The sequence below is a fragment of the Capra hircus genome, chromosome 2 (genome assembly GCF_001704415.2).
Source record: "Capra hircus breed San Clemente chromosome 2, ASM170441v1, whole genome shotgun sequence".
Lineage (NCBI taxonomy): Eukaryota > Metazoa > Chordata > Mammalia > Artiodactyla > Bovidae > Capra > Capra hircus.
The window spans coordinates 129,963,068-129,986,855 of NC_030809.1; the positions used below are offsets into that span (position 1 = coordinate 129,963,068).

Consider the following 23,788-nt stretch of genomic DNA (forward strand, 5'->3'; position numbering starts at 1 on the left):
TTTTCTGGAATTGAGCTGCAGGAGTTGCTTGTATATTTTTGAGATTAGTTGTTTGTCAGTTGTTTCATTTGCTATTATTTTCTCCCATTCAGAAGGCTGTCTTTTCACCTTGCTTATATATTCCTTTGTTGTGCAGAAGCTTTTAATTTTAATTAGATCCCATTTGTTTATTTTTGCTTTTATTTCCAGAATTCTGGGAGGTGGATCATAGAGGATCCTGCTGTGATTTATGTCTGAGAGTGTTTTGCCTATGTTCTCCTCTAGGAGTTTTATAGTTTCTGGTCTTACATTTAGATCTTTAATCCATTTTGAGTTTATTTTCGTGTGCGGAGTTAGAAAGTGATCTAATTTCATTCTTTTACAAGTGGTTGACCAGTTTTCCCAGCACCACTTGTTAAAGAGATTGTCTTTACTCCATTGTATATTCTTGCCTCCTTTGTCAAAGATAAGCTGTCCATAGGTGTGTGGATTTATCTCTGGGCTTTCTATTTTGTTCCATTGATCTATATTTCTGTCTTTGTGCCAGTACCATACTGTCTTGATGACTGTGGCTTTGTAGTAGAGCCTGAAGTCAGGCAAGTTGATTCGTCCAGTTCCATTCTTCTTTCTCAAGATTGCTTTGGCTATTCGAGGTTTTTTGTATTTCCATACAAGTCTTGAAATGATGAGTATACTACCCAAAGCAATTTACAAATTCAATGCAATCCCTATCAAGCTACCAGTGATATTTATTTATTTTAATTGGAAGCTAATTATTTCACAGTATTGTAGTGGTTTTGCCATACATTGACATGAATCAGCCATGGGTGTACATGTGTTCCCTGTCCTGAACCCCCCTCCCACCTCTCTCCCCATCCCATCCCTCAGGGTCATCCCAATGCACCAGCCCTGAGCACCCTGTCTCATGCATTGAACCTGGACTGGCAACCTATTTCACATATGATAATATACACGTTTCAACGCTACCCTCTCAAATCATCCCACCCTCGCCTTCTCGCACAGAGCCCAAAAGTCTGTTCTTTACATCTGTGTCTCTCCTGCTGTCTTGCATATAGGGTCATCATTACCATCTTTCTAAATTCCACATGTATGTGTAGTATACTGTAATGGTGTTTTTCTTTCTGACTGACTTCACTCTGTATAATAGGCTCCAGTTTCATTCACCTCATTAGAACTGATTCAAATGCATTCTTTTTAATAATGCCAGGTTTTCTTAACCCAACTTCAAAACAGTCTAATAATAAGTCAGATAAAGTTTCTTTATCCACTGTATGTGAGTGGTTTATTGCAGAGGAACTGTGCACAGTGAAGTAAATGGAATAAGAAAATTATGATCTCTTTAGAGACACATAATGTCTCCATGGCAAAGCCAAAAATTCATTTATAATTTCATACCTCTTAGTACTGGGTTTTCCACAGTAGCTCATGCTGCTTTCTTACTAGCATGATTAAAAAGGTATTAGTAAGTTTAAAACTGCCTCATATTAAAATAATGAATATACTCAGGTCCATAGTGCTCAATAGAGATTTTATCAAGGAGTAGTCAAGTTGAAATGTATATTGGAGGCTTCTGAATAGTATTTCAGAAACACAGAAAGTAATATATAGTTCTTAAAGTCAATTATATTTTAAAATTAAAACTTATTATTTAGGAAGACAAATTAATGAGTGCTTTTTTTGGGGGAAAAATATTACTTTTTAAACAATATTCTTCACCATTCAGAAAGAATTGAAGTTGCAAGTATAGAAGTTACATGTTTATTTTAAAGGCTCCAGTTTATTTTGAAAAATTTTTGATAGAGATTGCGATTACATAATAAAAATTAGTGATTTGGTTATTCTATTGGCCAAACTAACTGATGTAGATAAATTTAAACCACAATGAGGTACCATGTCACGCCAGTCAGAATGACTGCGATCCTAAAGTCTGCAAGCAATAAATGCTGGAGAGCGTGTGGAGAAAAGGGAACCCTCTTACACTGTTGGTGGGAATGCAAACTAGTACAGCCCCTATGGAGAACAGTGTGGAAATTCCTTAAAAAACTGGAAATAGAACTGCCTTATGACCCAGCAATCCTACTTCTGGGCATACACACTGAGGAAACCAGAATTGAAAGAGACACGTGTACCCCAATGTTCATCGCAGCACTGTTTATAACAGCCAGGACATGGAAACAACCTAGATGTCCATCAGCAGATGAATGGATAAGAAAGCTGTGGTACATATATACAATGGAGTATTACTCAGCCATTAAAAAGAATCCATTTGAATCAGTTCTGTTGAGATGGATGAAACTGGAGCCGATTATACAGAGTGAGGTAAGCCAGAAAGAAAAACACCAATACAGTATGCTAACACATATATATGGAATTTAGAAAGATGGTAACAGTAACCCTGTATGCGAGATAGCAAAAGAGACACAGATGTATAGAACAGGTTTTTGGACTCTGTGGGAGAGGGAGAGGGAGGGATGATTTGGGAGAATGGCATTAAAACATGTATAATATCATATATGAAATGAATCGCCAGTCCAGGTTCGATGCATGATACTGGATGCTTGGGGCTGGTGCACTGGAGTGACCCAGAGGGATGGTATGGGGAGGGAGGAGGGAGGGAGGTTCAGGATGGGGAACACGTGTATACCTGTGGTGGATTCATGTTGATGTATGGCAAAACCAATACAATATTGTAAAGGAATTAACCTCCAATTAAATAAATTTATATAAAAAATAGAGTCATACAGATGTAAATCATCTCTGACTGGGTAAATTGATGATAGATAATTGGGATATAGTTTTGTCACACAGCCATCACTCAAAACTCCGAACTGTTGGAATTATCTTGTGTTAGATTATTTTAAAGTTAATCATAATTTTAGTTATAAAAAGAAAAATTAAGTAGACTTTCAACAAAATTGGCTGTTGAAACTTAAAATACATCTAATTCTGTTTTTTTAATTTATGCATTTTAAAAGAATGAGCAGTTTTCCTAATTTGTCAGTTATAAAATGACTTCCAATCAGTCCAAAAGAGTAAAAAATAAATTTTTATAACAGAGTGGTATTTAAAACTGGAATTACCTGTTTCCATAATCTGATGAATGTTATCAGTGACTGAAGCAAGGTGATTCATATATTTTTAAAAATTATATCATTAAGCATAACATCTCTTGAAATTTATTATTGTTGTGGAACAGTAATTTTGGGATATTCATCAGTCTTCAGTGTTACATTCCTGGTACGTATTACTAGACATACTGACTAGAATGAGCTAGAGGTAGTGAAAATCCTATTTTGACATGTCCATAATAATTTTTAAGAAGACCCTTTGTATGTATTCTTTCTACTACATAATAAAACACACAATAAACTCCTTCTAGGCTGATATTTTATATATATTATGTTAAAACTATTTTTTTCTCCAAAGAAATGTATAAGAAACTCAAAAGTGTTTTGAACTAGATTTTAAATGGAAGCTAAGTCACAACTCAGTTTTTCCACTCCAGTACTTTTGCCTGGAAAATTCCATGGACAGAGGAGCTTGGTAGGCTGCAGTCCATGGGGTCGCTAAGAGTCAGACACACTGAGTGACTTCACTTTGACTTTTCACTTTCATGCACTGGAAAAGAAAATGGCAACCCACTCCAGTGTTCTTGCCTGGAGAATCCGAGGGACGGCGGAGCCTGGTGGGCTGCTGTCTCTGGGGTTGCACAGAGTCGGACATGACTGAAGCGACTTAGCAGCAGCAGCATACAATATTTTTAATTTGTTTTGTTTTCTTCAAATTAGAACAAACTCTGGACAGGGACTCAGAAACCTAATTATTATTTCCAAGAGTGTGAATAAGAGTTGGCCAAAAGCATAAAACATTTCTGAGTCTTTATTTTTTTAATCTGTAAAGTGGAGATAATCATTTGAGGATCAAATGAAACAATATATATTAAAGTATCTTGAATATGGTCATGTGCCATGCAGATGAAATTACTTTTACCCTGGACTTGAATGTGAAAAGTAGTATGCATCTGTATCACACAGGTGATGGAATCATCAGGCTTGCTCATTCTCTTGTTTGTAATCAGTATTTCCACTTCACTTTCAAAGTGTTTTATGCGAACCCCTCAACATTTTGGGAAATTCTTTCTCATATTTAATAGCCATGCCTAGGTAAATTCCTTCTAATTCTCACCAATGGTATTTATTCTGTAGCTTAAATTTATTTTTTTTCTTTTGTTTTTCCCTTGGAAGAATTAGAAGAGTTGACGACCATCCTCTTGCATAACGCTCATGTTTATTGATTCATTCATCCAAAATTTTTTAAGTGGTTATAATGTGCTGAGTGTTAGGTTGGTCTGTCAAATTCATTATACATTTTGTGATGAGATGATAAGGGATAGATAAGTTTGTTTTTGTTTCATGTTACATTAAACCTCTATGGCTTAAATGGGGCAGAATAAGAAGCTAAGTCATTGTGTTTTGAAGATGGAAGTTGCTGCTGCTGCTAAGTCGCTTCAGTCGTGTCCGACTCTGTGCGACCCCATAGTCAGCAGCTCACCAGGCTCCCCCATCCCTGGGATTCTCCAGGCAAGAACATTGGAGTGGGGTGCCATTTCCTTTTCCAATGCATGGAAGTGAAAAGTGAAAGTGAAGTTGCTCAGTCGTGCCCGACTCTGTGCAACCCCATGGACTGCAGCCTGCCAGGCTCCTCTATCCATGGGATTTTCCAGGCAAGAACACTGGAGTGGGTTACCATTTCCTTCTCCAATGCATGGAAGTGAAAAGTGAAAGTGAAGTCGCTCAGTTGTGTCCGACTCTGTGCGACCCCATGGACGGCAGCCCACCAGGCTCCTCCATCCATGGGATTTTCCAGGCAAGAGTACTGGAGTGGGGTGCCACTGCCTTCTCCGAGATGGAAGTTGGGATGCCCTTATTTGTGGTCCCACAGAGCTGTGGAAGAGTAGAGGGATGCCTCTAGCTTCATTCTGATGTTTCCTGCTCCCTGTGACAAAGTGCAGGATACCTCCTGTGTCCCTGAGAGCCATTGTGGTAAGGCTTTAATTAGAATAGGCACAGAATTTTTGAAGCAGTTGGTATATCATGTTTCCTAAATGCAACTTTCTCACTGATCATGAAACTGTTGAAAGGGGAAAAAGCCAGGACCAGTATCTCCCTGTTGTTAGTGTCCCACAGTGGAGTATCTGGGGGAAGGCTTTGAAGTCATAATGTACAGCTGTAGGCAGACAGGCAGGCATCCTCACACTGAGGAAGAAAAAAGACAGGTCAGTGATCCATGTGCAGTTCACTTTTCAGCTGAATCATGAGGACCATTTACCTTAGTTTTCAGATTTGTGCTCTTGTGCCAAAATATTTGTCCAAAAGTCAGCAGAAGCAAAACAAAACCAAAAAACCTCCACAGAACTTTAATTATCTTAAATGAAATTTTGTTAGGAGAGGATTTTTTTTTTCATGAATTCAAAGATGTATCCTAAGCTTTTAATTTACTTACTTTCTGAAACATTGAGAAAAATAGTAGTTATTTAAAGCTTAAATGCTTTTATGCAATTTTAACTTTGTGATAGTATTATAATTTCTTGAAACTCATTAACTAGACCAGAGAGTCAGTTTTTAACAATTGATAATTAATATAACCTCTAAGGACTTCTAAAACTTCTTTTAAAATAAACTTCTTATTTTAAAATTCTTTAGAATAAATTTATTTCTTCTTTTGGGAACACCACTGGAGTCATTCACTGCCACAATTCCTCAATGTCTCTAGTCAGAAGCACCAGTAATAATTTGTAATATTAGAGATGCTTCTGATGGTGGAGTTATTACCAATTCAGATGTGTTAGCTGCTGCACAGCTAACAGCAGCTAACACATTCTGAACCTGTGCCTGGTCCAAAAAAAGGTTTCCTGTCCAGGACACAGGGTCATATGATGAAATGAACTCTTGAAATATAATTCCTTCCTCTGAGGAACACACTGTGTTTTATGAATTTGTGAAACTTTGTGTGTGTATGTGTTATCCTTCACTGTCTTTTGCAGGGAATTACAAAGGCTATCCTATCTAAATAAATTTTCATAGTACCATAAACGATTTAGTTTTAAAAATTTTAACACTGGAAGATGATATTATTTTTTTTTTAACTTCTTTAACATAAATGTTGCACTATGACCACTAAGGTTCTATTTTGCCTTTTAGCACTTCAGGTTATTCATCTAGGCTGGAGTTTGTTTACTATTCCCTAGTGGTTTAAGGCTAAATCTATAAAATGCTTTGAAGTAGTTAAAGCAGAAACCCATGTAACCTTATAAAGTATGAGCATCATCTTCATCTTATCATCACCTTTCTCCTAAGATGATAGTGTAATCATTTATTCAGGACCATCTAGCAAGCCACTGGCAAAGTTAGTACTAGAACTCAGAGTTCAGGGCTGCCTTTACTCAGTGACGCCAGCTTACGTCAGGTGGCTAGCTCTTTGGAGAATAGAAATAGAATTCAGTTGACCTTGGCATTTTGGAGCAGTGTTTGGTTAAATGTAGAATTATTTTTAGAGGGACAATCATAAAGTGATTAAATTAGAAATAGGAAAGAAAATCTCTAGCGATTTCTGTCCTCTTTGTTTTTAACAAACTTGATGAGGGAATCACTATTGGACACAGTAGAGTTGGGATGTAGCTGGGAAGATTAAGATTGGTTATCAGGAAAACTTTTAAAATACAAGTTTTGAACCATGAAGTGTATTATTGGAAATAGAATAATCACTTAAGAGTATACAGAGGCTCACAACTTTGTTTCAGGTCCAGCTTTTTTTTGGTAGCAAGATTATTGTTGTTTATTTTATTGGCCTGGGTTGAATTTTTGACTGCACTGGGCCTCCCTGGCTGTGAACAGGCTTCCTTTAGTCATGGCGCGTGGGTGCGCCTCTGCCGCGGTGCTCAGCTTTCTCACCGTGGTGGCTTCCGTTGCTGCAGAGCACCAGCTCTGGTGCACGGGCTTCAGTAGCTGCAGCTCACGGGCTTGAGCGCGCAGGCTCAGTAGTTGTGCTTCACGGTCTTAGTTGCCCCACAGCATGTGGAATCTTCCTGGACCACGGATCAAACTCCATATCCCCTGCCAGTGTGTGGCAGGTGAATTCCTAACCACTCGACCCCCAGGGAAGTCTTCAGGTACTCCGTTTGGGGGGTAACATTTATGACAGAAATAGCAGCCTGCAGCAATGAACCTCTAATAGTGATTTTATGGACATCACCCTTGGAGAAAATCTAACAGACTCTGCTAGTACTATGAGCTAGAGAAGCCATATGTATATATTATACATAATATATATATGTTTATAAATACTGATATTGAATATATATATAAAATATATTTATATGCCACATATATATACATATATATATACACATATATTATATATATGTATATATATTTGTGGTGACTGGTATTGCCTTCGTGGTACCCATATGTTCCACAGAGCCATCTGGCCTATCATAAATCAGGGCATGGTTAGGACTTGGTGACAGAATCATCAAATGTAGACCCAACTGGACCTAGATGAATTCCAGTAGTGGTGCTGAATCTTTGTGGCTTCTTTCTAAATTATATAGATGTATTTTAAGATAGTCAGCTCTGCTTAGTCCAAGGATGACTGAGAAAGACTGCTCCCAATTTTGGGTCGTCATTGCTCACTCAGAATGTGAGAAGGCTGTGTTGAATCCACCCTGCTTTTTTGCCAGCATTCCCACTCACCAACTATGGTATTTTCTCATAATGGAATGTTTTACCATTGTTACAGCATGTGTTCTTCTAGTGATCTCACAAAGGTGGGAAATAGAAAGCTGAGGGTGAGGATGGCTCAGAAGAGTTCAGACATTCTTAAATTTATATTTCTAGGACTGTAATAGCTTAGGAAATATTTTCATGCTGAATGGAATCCTTTTTACATGTTTTAATTCTAGTTTTTTAAATAATAAAACGTTTCCATTTAAACAGTGAGTTTAAAGCTAGGGTTTAAGAAACATTGCTGATATATCAACATATATGTTTGATTTATTGATTTTTATTCTTTTGAGCCATTAACTTGAAATACAGAAGTGCAGTTTTATACTCAATATAAAGGGAGGAGTGAATGATCACTTTACAAAAGAATTTTTCACTTTGCCAACAACTTTGAGGGAATTGTCTGTTGAAAAGCAAGCTTCCCTAATGCAATTGAAGTATTTGATTTTACAGATGTTAAGTCATTTAATACATACAGTACAAATAGCCATTCAAGTATACTGATGTGTGTGTGTGTGTGTTTTAAGGTAATATATTTGAAATAAAAATCAGTAATTTGCAACATGAAAAATGTAAGCTAACCTATTGTTTATTAGTGTATCACTAAGGAATATTTCAAAGAGAAGTGGTTCTAAGAACTTATTAAGTCAAACTTTTTTCAGTTGAGAGAATATATGTTTATTATTTTAAACCTTATTTTATAATGAGCCCACTGCAGTATATAAAGTCATAATTTTATTTGAGTTTTTCTTATTCTAGGTTTCAATTACAACAAAGACAGCTGCTGATAACTTTAGTACCCAGTATGTTTTAGATGGTGGTGGTCACATAATTTCTCAAAAACCTTCACATCTTGGTCAAGGTAAGACAGAAGCTTTGTAGCATTCTTTGCTTTTTTCTTGTTTATTTTTTTAAATTGTTTTCTCTTTAAATTCAAAGGTATTGCTTTGGGTTTGATTCTCATAAATTCTGGTTAACTTCTGATTGAACATTTAGCCTTACTCTAGCTGCTGATTTTTTTAAATACATAGAGTTGTTCTCAAGAGGAACTGTGTGAAAGACTTTGGGCAACATGAATTGGTTATTCTATAAAAATTGTAAGAGCAGTTGTTTTACTTGGTTATTAGTGTCTTCTTTATATGAAGGATAATATTTTTTTGGAAATGACTAAAACATTATTGATTTAGTAATGCATGGCAGTAAACATTATTGATTTAGTAATGTATGGCAGTTAACCATACTAATCAAGATATTATTAAATAATTTAAAATATTTTTTTTATAGAAAACTGCAAATATACGTATAAATGGAAGAAGTACCTGTCTCTCGGTTTCAGTAATTATCAACTCATTGCTAATGTTTCACATATTATTTGAAGCAAATAAATACATTATACTTGCTATTTGTAATTTAGTTCTTTAGTATTTTATACACTTGCACAATGTTAGTACATTTTAATTGACATCTTTTTAAGTTCCTCTCCTACATATTTTGGGCTTGCTTGGTGGTTCACCAGTAAAGAGTCCACCTGCCAATGCAGAAAACATGGTTCAGTCCCTGGTTCGGGAAGTTCCCCTGGAGGAGGAAATGGGAACCCTCTCCAGTTTTCTTGCCTGGGAAATCCCACGGACAGAGGAGCCTGGCGGGCTACAGTCCATGGGTTTGCAAAAGAGTAAGACATGACTTAGGGACTGAACAGCTACCTGTTTACTTCTAGAGAAAAATATCTTTTCAGTTGTGACTGTCACATATCTACTTGAATCTTTTACTGTTAAGTTCTGGTAATAGGATGTATAAAGTTGAGAGAATATTAAAGATATGGCCTGTTTAGAGTCATGCCCAAAAGAATTATGAGATCTGAAAAAGGACTTGTGTTGTTGAGTATTTTGTTGTTAGTATTTTGTTGTCGATTTGTGTTGTAAATTCATTTTTAATTTTTTGGTTCCTCATTCTAATTTATCAAAGCACTGAGTTTTTTCTGTGGTGTCTTCCCTCCAATTTTAATGTTAAATTATTGGATTTATTTTTTTCAAATGATTTCTTTCTTCATTGAAATTTATTTTCTTGTATCATAATACTGACACCAAATTTTCTCATTCTTACTCTTATTTTATAAATCTTCATTTATACTTTTGCTCATTAAAAATTAATATTTTTTCATCTACATAAAGGAAAGAGTTAATAGGAACCCTTAAGAAAACATACTTTCCCCCTTCATTTATTTGATAAATAAAAATGAACTCAAGTCTAACAGCAATTTAATTTGATGTACTATATTGTGCATGCTTTAATTAAAAGTAATAGATTGTGATTCTTTTCTTTTTTATGTACTAAAAATAAAGACAAAGAGAAGGCATTTTTTAATATGGTCCCTATCCAGAAATGCTCTTACTTCAGTTCTTAGGAGTTCAAGTTAAGAAACCATTAGGAGATATTTGAGTGGCTATCCTGTGGAGTACTTTGAAGTAATCTAGTCACCGTATAAAACTTAAATGTATTTATTTTTATCTTAGTAGTAGCCAGTCTAGTCTGAATGGCCAGTGCCTCTGCATTACGCATACTTCTCATGCTTTTCTGTATCCGTTTCCATGGGAACCATGAAATCACAGTCCTTAAATATGGAATCCTTCTGATCTTTGCCCATTTGCTGATTCATTTTTTTTCTTGCTGACCTAAGCCTTCTCTACTTTTAGTGAGACCATGTAGGCATATTAAGAAATTTCTACAGTCACTAAATGAACCTCTTAAGAAATTACTTACTTAGAAGGTCAGTAGTTGTGAAAGTAGTTACTGTCTTTCATAACTCACTTCCCCCCACCAATTGCCTAGATAAACAACACAAAATCAAACCCCTAGTTTGTTGTTGCTCCAGGTAGGCATATTATAGAAACCCACAAGCGCTTTCAAAAGCCCTTTACACTTATATTGCCTTAGTGCTGATGGTTTCTGAGCGATTAAATCACAGACTCACATTTCACCACCAGCTGTCATTCAGCTTCCATTTAAATATTTTCTGTGTAAGATAAAACTACAGTACAACCATCCTAATTAATACCTGTGCATTTAGGGTTCTTGCAGATTAATTTCTGCTGTGGTGTGAATGTCCTTGCTTAGCAGTTCACTCCTCATATCATCTGATAGGACGGTGATACCTGTAGATAACCTAACTGTAGATGGAGGGACAGCTAACAGCAACATCTTTCTTAGGCGTTTAAAATTCATTACCCCTTTAAAACATATTTTAAAATGTTTCAGAATTGTTTACTAGATGTCCCAGTTCTGATTTTTCCAGATATAGGTGTTTATTTTGTGGATTTTTAAAATAATTTGTGTTTAATGGAATATCATTTTAAATTGCCTTTACCTTCTGTTCACTTCAGTTTTAAGACATTTAAGAAATTAACAAGAGATGTAAAAATAAGTTTCTAGCTTTTAAATTATTTTACCAAGAACTCTGACTAAATGACTTGTTTTGATATCTTTTTTTCTGTCATCGATTCTATTTCCTTTACCCTAGATAATCAGCATTAAGCTTTCTAAATTGATTTACTATCCTAGACAGACTGTTTTAATACCTCTTAGTAATTCTGCCTTAGGAATTTCTCAGATATCAAAAGTAGTATATTTAAAGTACTCTGATCAGGGTATATCTTTTCCCTACCCTTTTATTAGAGTAGAGCATCATGTTCTTTGTAAATGCTTGGTATGTGTGATTGTGTACATATTGAAGAATTTTTTTTTTCTTCTTGAGAATAGAACTTTATTCATTGAATAATTTAAGAAAACATTGATATATTCAAGCAACCATACCTCTTTACATTAGGAATATAAATAGCTGCCTTATGGCATAACATAGGGTCATGTAAAAATATAACAGGGAGCATATTACAGGACTGCAGTTTAATTCTGGTGTTTATAGAATGTGCTAAAGTTAGAGAGCTGAGCAGTTCTCTTGTAAAATATGATAGTATACTAAGGCCTCCTCCCTATTGGCCAATATTGCTTGGTATTTTTTAAGGATATACATTTCATTTGGAATCAGCAAAGTTTTCCCTCATTAAGTTTTAGTCAAACATATGTATATAATTCTTGGCTTATTGGTAATTCTCAATTTGTTCAGAGAAAAGATTTTTAGCTGGTGAAGCAATAAATTATCAGTTAATGTACGGATTAGGTACATTGTGGTCTTCAATGCATAACATATTTAAAAGCCAACATACATCTTTTTCCTTTCGCAAACACATATTTGCTCTGATTTCTGCCTACTTTCCTTACCACTGTCTGTCCACAGCTACAGTATAGTCATTATATTTGTACAGGCTAGTGGAGACCACAGGTGAGTGAAAGGAATTCACAGACTAGTGGAGAATATAGATGAGTAAAGAAGTAATGACAGCTATCTAGAGGACGGTAAGCAAGTTTTTCAGAAAACATAATATTTCAGTTTGAAGATGGTCGGTAAGAAGAGGAGGGAATATAACATTTCAATAAGAGAAGAATGGATTTAGAAGATGTCATGAGACGACTTCTCTCTGTGTAATGACAGGGGAAAACAAATGATTTTAAAAGTTGTTTTTTTAAAATTTGTTGGAAAACTGTGTCACAAAGAAGTTAAATGAACCAAGTTCAAGATGTACGTTTGTGCCTTCCTAGACGTACCTAGCAGAGAAGGCAATAGCATCCCACTCCAGTACTCTTGCCTGGTTTAAAATCCCATGGGTGGAGGAGCCTGGTGGGTTGCAGTCCATGGGGTCGCTGAGAGTTGGACACAACTGAGCGACTTCACTTTCACTTTTCACTTTCATGCATTGGAGAAGGAAATGGCAGCCCACTCCAGTGTTCTTGCCTAGAGAATCCCAGGGACGGGGGAGCCTGGTGGGCTACCGTCTGTGGGATCGCACAGTCGGACACGACTGAAGAGACTTAGCAGCAGCAGACACACCTAGATACAAAGAGATTGGTGGCTGCTTGTGTCCCTCAGAGTATTAACTGATCCTGGAGGTGTAGGCAGGCAGTGGAGCAAGCCTGCTATATGGGATTGTTTATGGCCCTAAGAGAAACCAGCTGAACTTTATTTATTAGTTACATCCGGGCTGATGTGACAGATTGGAGGATAGGATTGATCCTCAAATACTAGTTCCCCTGAGAAGCCAAATCTTATCAGGACTCTTGCTGAGTAAGCAGTGATGAAGAGAGTTAGGACTGTGCTAGAGAGAGAAGTATCTTCAAGTCTTACAGTGCTTGAATCCCAAAGCCTTGCCATAGGAAGAGACCTGACTCCATCTTCAAGATGTTTGAAACCAGAAGTGAACTGGAACTAAAGGGCCACTCAGCTCCAACCCAGATGAACTCCTTTTGTATTGAAGAGATCTACTCTTCACTCTAACTGTTTGACAGAGAAAGTGAATTACCTTCTCTGGGGGAAATATCTATTTCAGTATCTATTGTTCCTTTATGCATCATGTCTCATAAAAATAAAAATATTGAGAGACTTGAAAAAAGGAAAATGGGATTCATAGTCAAGAGAAAAAGTAGTTGATACAAACTTGCATATGCTTGAATTAGGAAACAAGAACTTTCATGTTAAAGGATTTAGAGAAAAAGATAGTCAATTTGATAAAAAGGTGGGAAATTTGAGCAGAGAAATGGAATTCTAAGGAAGAACCTAATGAAAATTCTAGAACTAAAGTATCATTAAAATAATACAAGAAGTGAAGCTGAAAAGCCAATAAGGTAGATTAAACTGGTATACTAAGAATGACATAGCAGAGTTCTGTGGGAATGTTTGGAGATAGTAGATGCAAGAGATGAAGTTAGAAAATGGTAGCTTGGATATTAGGTTAGCTTGTGGTGTTGTGGTGTTATGATGTTATGTTATGGTGAGGAGTTTGTACGCCTTCTTGAAACCAATGTTGGGCCACTGAAACTTTAGGTAGAGGATGGATATCATGCTGTTTACAAAATAAACTGGCAGGACATTACAGCTCCTACCATAATTATGTCTTACTGTAAGAGATGTTATCTTGAACTAAGGTTTGAGGAGAAGGAAGGGAAGTGACATAAATTTGAGAGATATTTTGGGCATAGAATGGCTAGGCCTAGGTGACTTAGGCAGTGTTGGTAGTAAGAGATAGAGGAAAGAGTCAGTTCAATATAGAGTACTTGTTTTTGGAAGCTGTTTGATGTCAATGTTATATGAGAAAGGGAGGATAAATGTAGTATCAGATTCCAGGGGAAAGATCTAGGCATGGTGATTTGAAGTATCTTTGTAGTAATTTTGTATCCAGGTAATAATTTTAAATAAGTACCTATATATAAGTTGAGTATTGTAGGTCTCAGACATGTATATCTTAATTACAAGATGCACATTTTGACATCTCAGAAAACAGATTGTGGCTTATAATTAATGGCCTCCCTAATTACTTTGTCAACAAAGGTCCCACTAGTCAAGGCTATGGTTTTTCCAGTAGTTGTGTATGGATGTGAGAGTTGGACTGTGCAGAAAGCTGAGCGCCGAAGAATTGATGCTTTTGAACTGTGGTGCTTGAGAAGACTCTTGAGAGTCCCTCGGGCTGCAAGGAGATCCAACCAGTCCATCCTAAAGGAGATCAGTCCTGGGTGTTCACTGGAAGGACTGATGCTGAAGCTGAAACTCCAATATTTTGGCCACCTGGTGCGAAGAGCTGACTCATTTGAAAAGACCCTGATGCTGGGAAAGATTGACAGCAGGAGAAGTGGATGACAGAGGATGAGATGGCTGGATGGCATCACCGACTCAATGGACATGGGTTTGGGTGAACTCCAGGAGTTGGTGACGGACAGGGAGGCCTGGCGTGCTGTGATTCATGGGGTCGCAAAGAGTGGGGCACGACTGAGCGACTGAACTGAACTCCCTTTTGGATAAGCAGTTGTGTGCATTGTTTGTAGTTTGTGTATTGGTTGCAGGGACAAACAACAACTTTACATTTTCCTCCAAAACAAGTGTTTTAGGAGACCTAAAAGGGAAAATAGCCACAAGTGAAAAAAGCTGTGTTAAATAGAAAGGGATTACCATCACAGGCCAAGTATTGAAATTCAAGACAACCGAGGAAATGGCCTTATCCATGAGGCTCTTCAAAAGAAATTTCAGAGCAATGAAAGGCTGGTGTGACTAGTTCTGTGTTGCCTGGGATGGTTATTTGGACATTGTAGCATAGTTTAATTGGCATATTGTTTTTTTATGTTTTAGAGGGTCATAAAAGTGTATTTCTTACAGCTTTGCTGAAGAGAATTATTGGCATATGAATGGCATTTAAAGCTGTGGAAGTGGAGGAAATATCTAGGGAGAACTCAGAGTGAGATGAGGAGGCATAAGAGGTCTCAGAATATGGTGTGAGATGAATTTTGGTGTGAGTGTGACCTCTCTTTAGCAATGGAGACAGAGTGCATACCTGTTCTGATTGCTGGGTGTGTGCACGCCTTATTCTCTGTCAGCTTTACCTCAGAATTTAGCAGTGGTATTTTTACTTCGCCAAGGCAGAGAATAGGAGCACCACAGTGTTGCTAGTGAGGAATACTGTGGTGTTCCAAGGACTTCTGTTCTGTGTGTGAAAGCGACTTGCATTTAGGCCAAGAAAATACCCTGGAGGGAGGCCAGAAAAGAAAACCCCACTTTAAATTGTTTGTACAGTCTTCCCTCAGTATGCACAGAGGATTGGTTGCAGGGCACCCTACAGACCCCAGAATTCTCACATGCTCAAGTCCCTTATGTAAAGTGGTGTAGTAGTTGGCATATAACCTACACGCATCCTCCCATACATTTTAAATCATCTCTAAATTATTTATAAGACCTGATACAATGTAAAAGCTATGTAAATAGTTGCCATTGGTTGCAGCAAATTCAAGTTTCGCATTTTGGAACTTTATGGAATTTTTTTTCCCAACTGTTTCTGCTCAGTAGTTGGTTGAATCTACAGATGTGGAACCCACTGATAAGGGAGACTGACGGTGATATGCTAGTGACGCACCTGATCAAGAGAAAAGAAGCAGAAGAACATCAAGTGTGAGCCAAGTAGAAATACGGCTTTTCTTTGGTCCTATTCCACAAAGATCTTTTTCCCTAACTTTGTTTTATTATTTTTTTTTCTTGTAGTAAATTCCCTTTCAAAAACTATAAAAATACCATGTGTAATTCTTTAACTGCAGAAACAATTCAAACAAAGCTTATTCTTACTGCCTTGTTTGTTTTCTTTCTTCAGTGCATTCATTCATCCATGCATTGTTTTGTTGTTAATTCACAATTTTTAAATAAAATGCCTACAGGTTATTAGTCAGTGTTTGAATTGCTAGAGAAATAATGACAAACGTGGCAGACCCTAACCCTAACTTGTTCTCATGCTACTTGTATTCTAAAAGAAGAGGCAGGCACATGCTTTTTCAAATATCAATAATCTCTAGGAAGAGAGAAAACATGATTTAACTTTGGGAGCAGCAACCTTTGATAGGGCATTTAGGAGTGGATTCTCTAAGAGGTGTTACTTAGATTGAGATCTGAAGCTTGATAAAGGAGTTAGCAATGCAGAGGGTAGGGGAAAGAACACATGTCCAAAAGCCTTGAGGTAGAAAGAAGTCTGATGTGCTGAAGTAATGGAAGGAAGGACATTCGGAAGAAAGGAGATAGCCGTAGTGAAAGTTAAATAAGATCATGTAAGCTTTTATCTTTTTTATTCCTAACCCTTTTCTCCAGTTTTTACCCAGTATCACTAAGGATTTTTTCTTTTAAAACCTTGAGTTCCAAGCTATAGTTAGGATTTCCCCTATGTTGTATCGCTTACATTTTAAGAATGTTTATTAGTGTTTCTTTAACAGTTATATTTCCAATGCCAGCCACATTGCCATCTTCTATCTGAAGATATTTTGCTCAATAAGTTTATTTTCTTTTCTTATCATGAATTCTTTGGTTTTTATGTAATTGTCATTTGGTTAGTGTTCATCCTCCACTGTTTTCATCAAATACACTTGGCTAATATACTTTTAAATCTTTGCAGGTACAGAACAGTCTATGCTTTGCCCATATGCATTATCATATTTATCTTGGTATAAATTTCTTATTTACCCCTCAGCTGTTTGAGATTGGAGAAGGCAATGGCACCCTACTCCAGTACTCTTGCCTGGAAAATCCCATAGACAGAGGAGCCTGGTGGGCTGCAGTCCATGGGGTCGCTAAGAGTCGGACACGACTAAGCGACTTCACTTTCACCTTACACTTTCATGCGTTGGAGAAGGAAATGGCAACCCACTCCAGTGTTCTTGCCTGGAGAATCCCAGGGACAGGGGAGCCTCGTGGGCTGCTGTCCATGGGGTTGCACAGTTGGACATGACTAAAGTGACTTAGCAGCAGCAGCAGCAGTTTGAAATTGTCTATCTTCTAGTATTATAGATAGCAAACTTAATGTTAGTCTTTCCTAATAAAGCACTTGTTCTTTCTGAAGTTTTTGTAAAGTTTTTCATTCTCCTTAAAATTTAGGACCTCCAGTGGAATGTGGTGTCTTTTAGTTTGTTTTAATTCCTATTTGTAATGGTTATAAGCTCTTGAAATCTGCACTCAAACTTTTAACTCAAGAAAATTTTCTTCTATTATTTATTTGAATACATCTGCATTTGTTTCTTTTTCTTTTCCTGGAATCCTGATTTTAAGCTAGGCTTTCTAAATCTTATATTTCCTTCATGATTGCCATTTGTGTTTTTGCCATTTGTTATGAGCAGTAGGTCAGAGTAGGTCGCAGTAGGTCAGTTGCTGCACCTTTGCAGCAACTTTCAGGTGTTTTGATTCTGATTCACAGTAAGAAATACATTTTACATAGCAACCTAGTTTATACAAATCCAATCAAAACAAAATATATACTTATTATGGGTGATGTACTTTGTTATCATTTAGTTTATTTGTATTTTAGTATTTTTTTATTTTTAATGCTAGTTGCTGTATACTGAATCACTGATTCTCAACCAATGATGGTCCCTTCCTCGCCCCCCCCCCAGGAACATATGACAGTGTCTGGAGGCATTTTTGATAGTCACACTGGGTTGGCTGCTGGCTGCATCTAGGAGGTAGGGGCCAGGGATCCCGGTACACATCTTGAAATGCACTGGACCACCCCCGCAATAAATGTTAGCAGTGCCAAGTTTGAGAAACTGTAAACTAAATTGACTCTTTGGCTTTTCAGTGCTTTGTATCTCAGCCCTACTGTACATTCATTAGAATGACATGTGGAGATTGATTTATTAAGTCTGGATTAGCTGGTGACTGGTCATTGTCGAAGTTGCTTCGTGTTTGAAAAAATAGTAAGGTATATGGCCTTGAAAAAGCATCTAGTACTAATTTCATGGGTTTTTTCCCCAACAGAAGCTAATTATTAACCTGATATTTAAGCGGTATAATTTTTATACCTTTATTTGAGTTCTTCCTTTTTTTATTGAAATATTGTTGATTTATAATGGTTTCAGATGTACAGTGTAGTGATTAATTTTATAGATTATACTTCATTTAAAGTTATTATAAAAAATACTGGTTACATTCCCAGTGCTGTACAATATATTCTTGTAGTTTATTTCTTTTATACAAAGCAGCTTGTAACTTATTCCTCGACTCCTATCTTGCTCCTCATCCAGTTAGTAACCAATATTTTGTTCTCTACATCTGTGAATCTTTATTGTATTCATTCGTTGTGTTTTAGATTCAACATATAAGTGAAATCATACAATATTTGTCTTTCTCTGATTTATTTCACTACACATACTACCTTCTCAGTCCATACGTGCTGTTGCAAATGGCAGAATTTCATTCTTTTTTGTGGCTGAGTAGTATTCTCTTATACTACATCTTTTTTATGGGCTTCCCTTGTGGCTCAGCTGGTAAAGAATCTGCCTGCAATGTGGGAGACCTGGGTTCTATCCCTGGGTTGGGAAGATCCTCTGGAGAAGGGAAATGGCTACCCACTCCAGTGTTCTGGCCTGGAGAACTCCATGAACTGTATAGTCCATGGAGTCGCAAAGAGTCGGACATGATTAAGCGACTTTCACCTCACATCTTTTTTATACATACATCTGTGGTTGGATGCTTAGGTTGCTTCCATATTTTGGCAGCTGTAAGTAATGCTGCTGTGGTTATTGGGGTGCATGTATCTTTTAGCCTTCGTGTTATTTCTTCCTTCAGATATATACTCAGGGGTGAAATTGCAGGATCATAATGTAGTTCTAGGTTTAGTTTTTTGAGGAATTTCTATACTGTTTTCCATAGTATATTGTCATAGTATATTTCCATAGTCAGTTGGCTGCACCAGTTGACATTTCTGCCAACAGTGTGTTAGGTTTCACTTCTCCTCACATCCTTGGCGGTTTGTTATTTGCAGTCATATGATAGCCATTCTTAAGTTGATAACTTGTGTTTTGATTTGCATTTCTATAATGATTAAGCACAGTTGAGCATCTTTTCACGTGTCTCATAGCCATCTGTATGTTTTCTTTGGAAAAATGTCTGTTTTGGTCTTTGGCTCACTTTTTAATCAGGTGAGTTGTTTTTGATATTCAGTTGTATGAGCTGTTTTTGTATTTTTGATATTAATCCCTTATTGGTCTTATTATTTCAAGTATTTTCTCCTGTTTTTCTCCCATTTTGTTCTATTAATGATTTCCTTTGCCATGCAAAATATTTTCAGTCTCATTTGTTTATTTTTGCTTTTATTTCCTTTGCCTTAGATACTCCAGCAAAAAATATTGCTATGATTTATCTTAGAGGGTTATGCCCATAATTTCTGGATGTTTTGCAGTTTCCAGTCTTATATTTAGATCTTTAATCCATTTCAAGGTTACTTTTGTAAATGATGTGAGAAAATGCTCTAATTTCATTCTTTTACATGTAGCTGTTTAGTTTTCTCGGTACCACTTACTGAAGAGACTGTCCTTTCTCCATTGCAAATTCTTGCCTTCTTTGTCATTAATTGGCCATAACTATCTGAATTTATTTCTGGGCTCTATTCTGTTTAACTGATCTGTGTGCCTGTTTTTGTGTGCCAGTACTGTACATACAATGTGCTTCCCAGATGTCTCCATGGTAAAGAATCCACCTGCCAATGCAGGAGATGTGGTTTCAGTCCCTGGGTCGGGAAGATCCCCTGGAGAAGGAGATGCAGCCCACTCCAGTATTATTGCCTGGGATATCCCATGGCCTGCAAGCCTGATGGGCTACAGTCTTTTGGGGTTGCAAAAGACATGACTTAGTGACTAAACAGCAACAGTTATACATACTGTTTTGTGTCAGTACCATACATACTATTACTGAAGATTTGTAGTATAGTCTGGAGTCAGAGAATATGATACCTCCAGCTTTGTTCTTTTTTCTCAAGATTGCTTTGATCCTTTAGGAGCTTTCATGGTTTCATATAAATTCTAGGATTATTTATAGTAGTTCTGTGAAAAATATCATGGGGTATTTTGACAGAAATGGCATTAAATGTGTAGATTGCTTTGGGTAGGATGTACATTTTAACAGTACTAATTTTTCAAACCATGAATACAAGATATCTTTACATTTCTTTGTACCTTTAATTTCTTTCACTGTTTTATATTAATAGTTTTTAGACTATAGATCTTTCACCTCCTTGGTTGTTTATTCCTAGGTATTTTAAAAAATCCATTTATTTTTTATTGGAGGATAGTTGCTCTCCAGTGTCATGTTGGTTTCTGTCATGCACCAACATGAATCAGCCATAGGTATACATATGTCCCTTCCCTCTTGAACTTCCCTCCTACCTGCTACCATATCTTACCTGTCTAGGTTGTCACAGAGCACCAGCTTGAGCTCCCTGTGTTATATAGCAACTTCCTCAGCTGTCTGTTTTATGTATGGTAATGCATATATTTCAAGGCTACTTTCTCAATTTATCCGACATTTTCCTTCCTCCGTTGTGTCCCGAAGTCTGTTTCTATGTCTGAGTCTCTATTCCTGCCCTGCAAATAGGTTCATCAGTACCATTTTTATAGGTTCCATATATGTGTGTTAATATACAGTGTTTGTTTTTCTCTTTCTGACTTTCTTCATTCTGTATAACCTGCTGTAGGTTCATCTGCCTCGCTAGAACTGACTCAAATTCGTTCCTTTTTATGGCTGAATAATAATTCCATTGTATATATGCACCACAGCGTATTTATCCATTCATCAACAGATTTATAGGTTGCTTCCATGTCCTGGCTATTGTAAATAGTGCTGCAGTGTGCATTGGGGTACATGTATCTTTTTCAATTATGGTTTTCTAAGGATATATGCCCAGTAGTGGGATTGCTGGGTCATAAGGCAGTTCTATTCCTTATTCCTAGGTTTTTTTTTTAACCTTTAAATATATGTTTTATTGAAGTAGAGTTGACTTACAATGTTTTAGGTGCCCAGCAAGGTGATTTGATTATACAAAAAAGCAACGTTATTGACTATAGTTCCTGTCGTATACAGTAAACCTTTGTTACTTGTTGCATATCTACTTATTAATTAGAAATCTAGCATTCTATTCATACTAAGTCAAACAAGTGGAATCAAAATGTCATTTTTTTTTAGTAAGGCAAAAATTTGCAAGTTTTGTAAAATACATATTATGCATATTTGTATTTATACAAAAGTTTTTCCACTACACTTCGTAAATGTTTAAGAAAGACTATTAAAAAAAGAGAGAAATTGGGGAAATTTTTCTAATTGGAGAAACTGGAGAACGTAAACTAAATGAAATGGGAGCACTGAATATGAAATAGAAAAACTGAAAAAAAACTAGATAAAAGGAAAAGACCATCATAGAATACAGTTGTTTTTAAGCATGACTGCTCATTAGAAACGTATCTGGAACTCTGGAGAAAATAGCAATACCTGAGCATTTGTATTTTTCAAAAACTTTCAAGATAATTCTGATATGCATCTCGATTTTAAAAAGTGATTGCAGGTTTTTCTGTTAGATTCCAGTTTTGGTGATACAGAGTTCTATTACTTTTCTGTTGACCAGTCACGATACAGTGGTATTAAGTGAATAACAGTCACATAATCACAGTAGTAAAAGATGTTTATCAGCTTTCACAATCAATATCCGGAGAAAAAATAAACGATAATTACAATTGCATGCCATAATGGGAACATGATAAACGTAACAATATAAATTAATTACATACAATTTGGAGGGGTTAAGCAGAGTGAGTCAGACACTACTGAGCGACTTCCTTTTCACTTTTCACTTTTATGCATTGGAAAAGGAAATGGCAACCCACTCCAGTGTTCTTGCTGGAGAATCCCAGGGATGGGGGAGCCTGGTGGGCTGCTGTCTACGGGGTCACACAGAATCGGACACGACTGAAGTGACTTAGCAGCAAGCAGAGTGATGTGATAAGTAGAAATCCATACATGCACATGTTTTCATCTACCCAGCCAGTCTATGTCTTTTGGTTGGTGTGTTTAGTCCGTTTACATTTAAGGTAATGATTGATATGGATGGTCCTGTTACCATGTTCTTAGTTGTTTTAGGTTTATATTCTGTAGGGTCTTTCCTTCTCTTGTGCTTCCTGCCTAGAGAAGTTCCTTTAGCATTTGTTGTAAAGCTGGTTTGGTGGTGCTAAATTCTCTTTAACTTTTGCTTGTCTGGAAAGCGTTTGATTTTTCCATCAAATCTGAAGGAGAGTCTTGCTGGGTAGAGTATTCTTGGTTACAGGTTCTTCCCTTTCATCACTTTAAATATCTCATGCCATTCCCTTCTGGCTTGTAGAGTTTCTGTTGAGAAATCAACTGATAGCCTGATGGGAGTTCCCTTGTATGTTATTTGTCATTTTCCCCTTGTCACTTTTAATGTTTTATCTCTGTCTTTAATTTCTGTCAGTTTGATTGCTATGTTCCTCCTTGGGTTTATCCTTCCTGGGACTCTCTGTGTTTCCTGGACTTGCTTGACCAAGTTTTCAGCTATTATCTCTTCAGATGTTTTCTCAGGTCCTTTCTCTCTGTTCTCCTTCTGGGACCCATATGATGTGAATGTTGGAGCATTTCATGTTGTCCCAGAGGTCTCTTAGGCTGTCTTAATTTCTTTTCATTCTTTTTTCTATATTCTGTTCTGTGGCAGTGATTTCCACCATTCTGTCCCCCAGGTCTCTTATGCATTCTTCTGCCTCAATTATTCTGCTGTTGATTCCTTTTAGTGTATTATTCATCTCTGTTCTTTAGTTCTTCTAGGTGTTTGGTAACATTTATTGCAACTTCTCAATCTTTGCCTCCATTCTTTTCCTCAGATCTTGGGTCATCTTCACTGTCATTATTCTGAGTTCTTTTTCTGGAAGGTTGCCTGTCTCTACTTCATCTAGTTGTTTTTATGGTGTTTTATCTTGTCCCTTATCTAGGACATAACTTCCTGCCTTTTCATCATGATTAACTTTCTGTAATAATGGTTTTTTGTGTTAGCTTCTGTGACACTGCTTCTTGCTGCTTCTGTCTGGCCTCTGATGGCTAAGGCTAAGGGGCTTGTGTAAGCTTCTTGATGCGCGGAACTGGTAATGGGAAGAATTGGGTCTTGCTCAGTAGAGCTTTAATCCAATTATCTGCAGATGGGTGGAGTTGCGCTTCCTGGTACTTGTTTGGCCTAGTCGACCTAGCCCTGGGGTCTGCAGGCTCTGTGGTAGGGTTAATGGCAAACCCCAAAAGGTTTATACCAAGGGGGACTTTCTAGTTCCCCTGTCCCTGTGGTGAGCCCCTGCTGACCCGTGCCTCCATAGGAGGCCTCCAGCGCCATCAGGTTGTTTGGGGCCGGCGCTCCTGTCCTCTGGGTAATGGTGCATGCAAAATTTTGTTTGTGCCCCCCAAGACTGGAGTCTCTGTTTCCTCCAGTCCTCTGGAAGTCCTATAATCAAATCCCCTGGCTCTCAAGGTCAGATTCCCTGGGAATTCCCAGTCCCTTTGTCAGAGCCCCAGGCTGGGAAATCTGATGTGAGCTCCAGAACGTTCACAACAGTGTGAGAAC

General features: G+C 37.1%; 1 protein-coding gene across 2 annotated transcripts in view; it reads left to right on the top strand.

Moving 5' to 3' along the window:
- Positions 1-23,788, top strand: part of PMS1 (PMS1 homolog 1, mismatch repair system component) — a 110,421-nt gene that overhangs the window by 17,679 nt on the left and 68,954 nt on the right. For both annotated transcript variants that reach the window (XM_005675860.2, XM_013967766.2), the window contains one exon: positions 8,541-8,643. In XM_005675860.2, the coding sequence (XP_005675917.1) occupies positions 8,541-8,643 (103 nt within the window). The remainder of the gene's footprint in view (positions 1-8,540; positions 8,644-23,788) is intronic.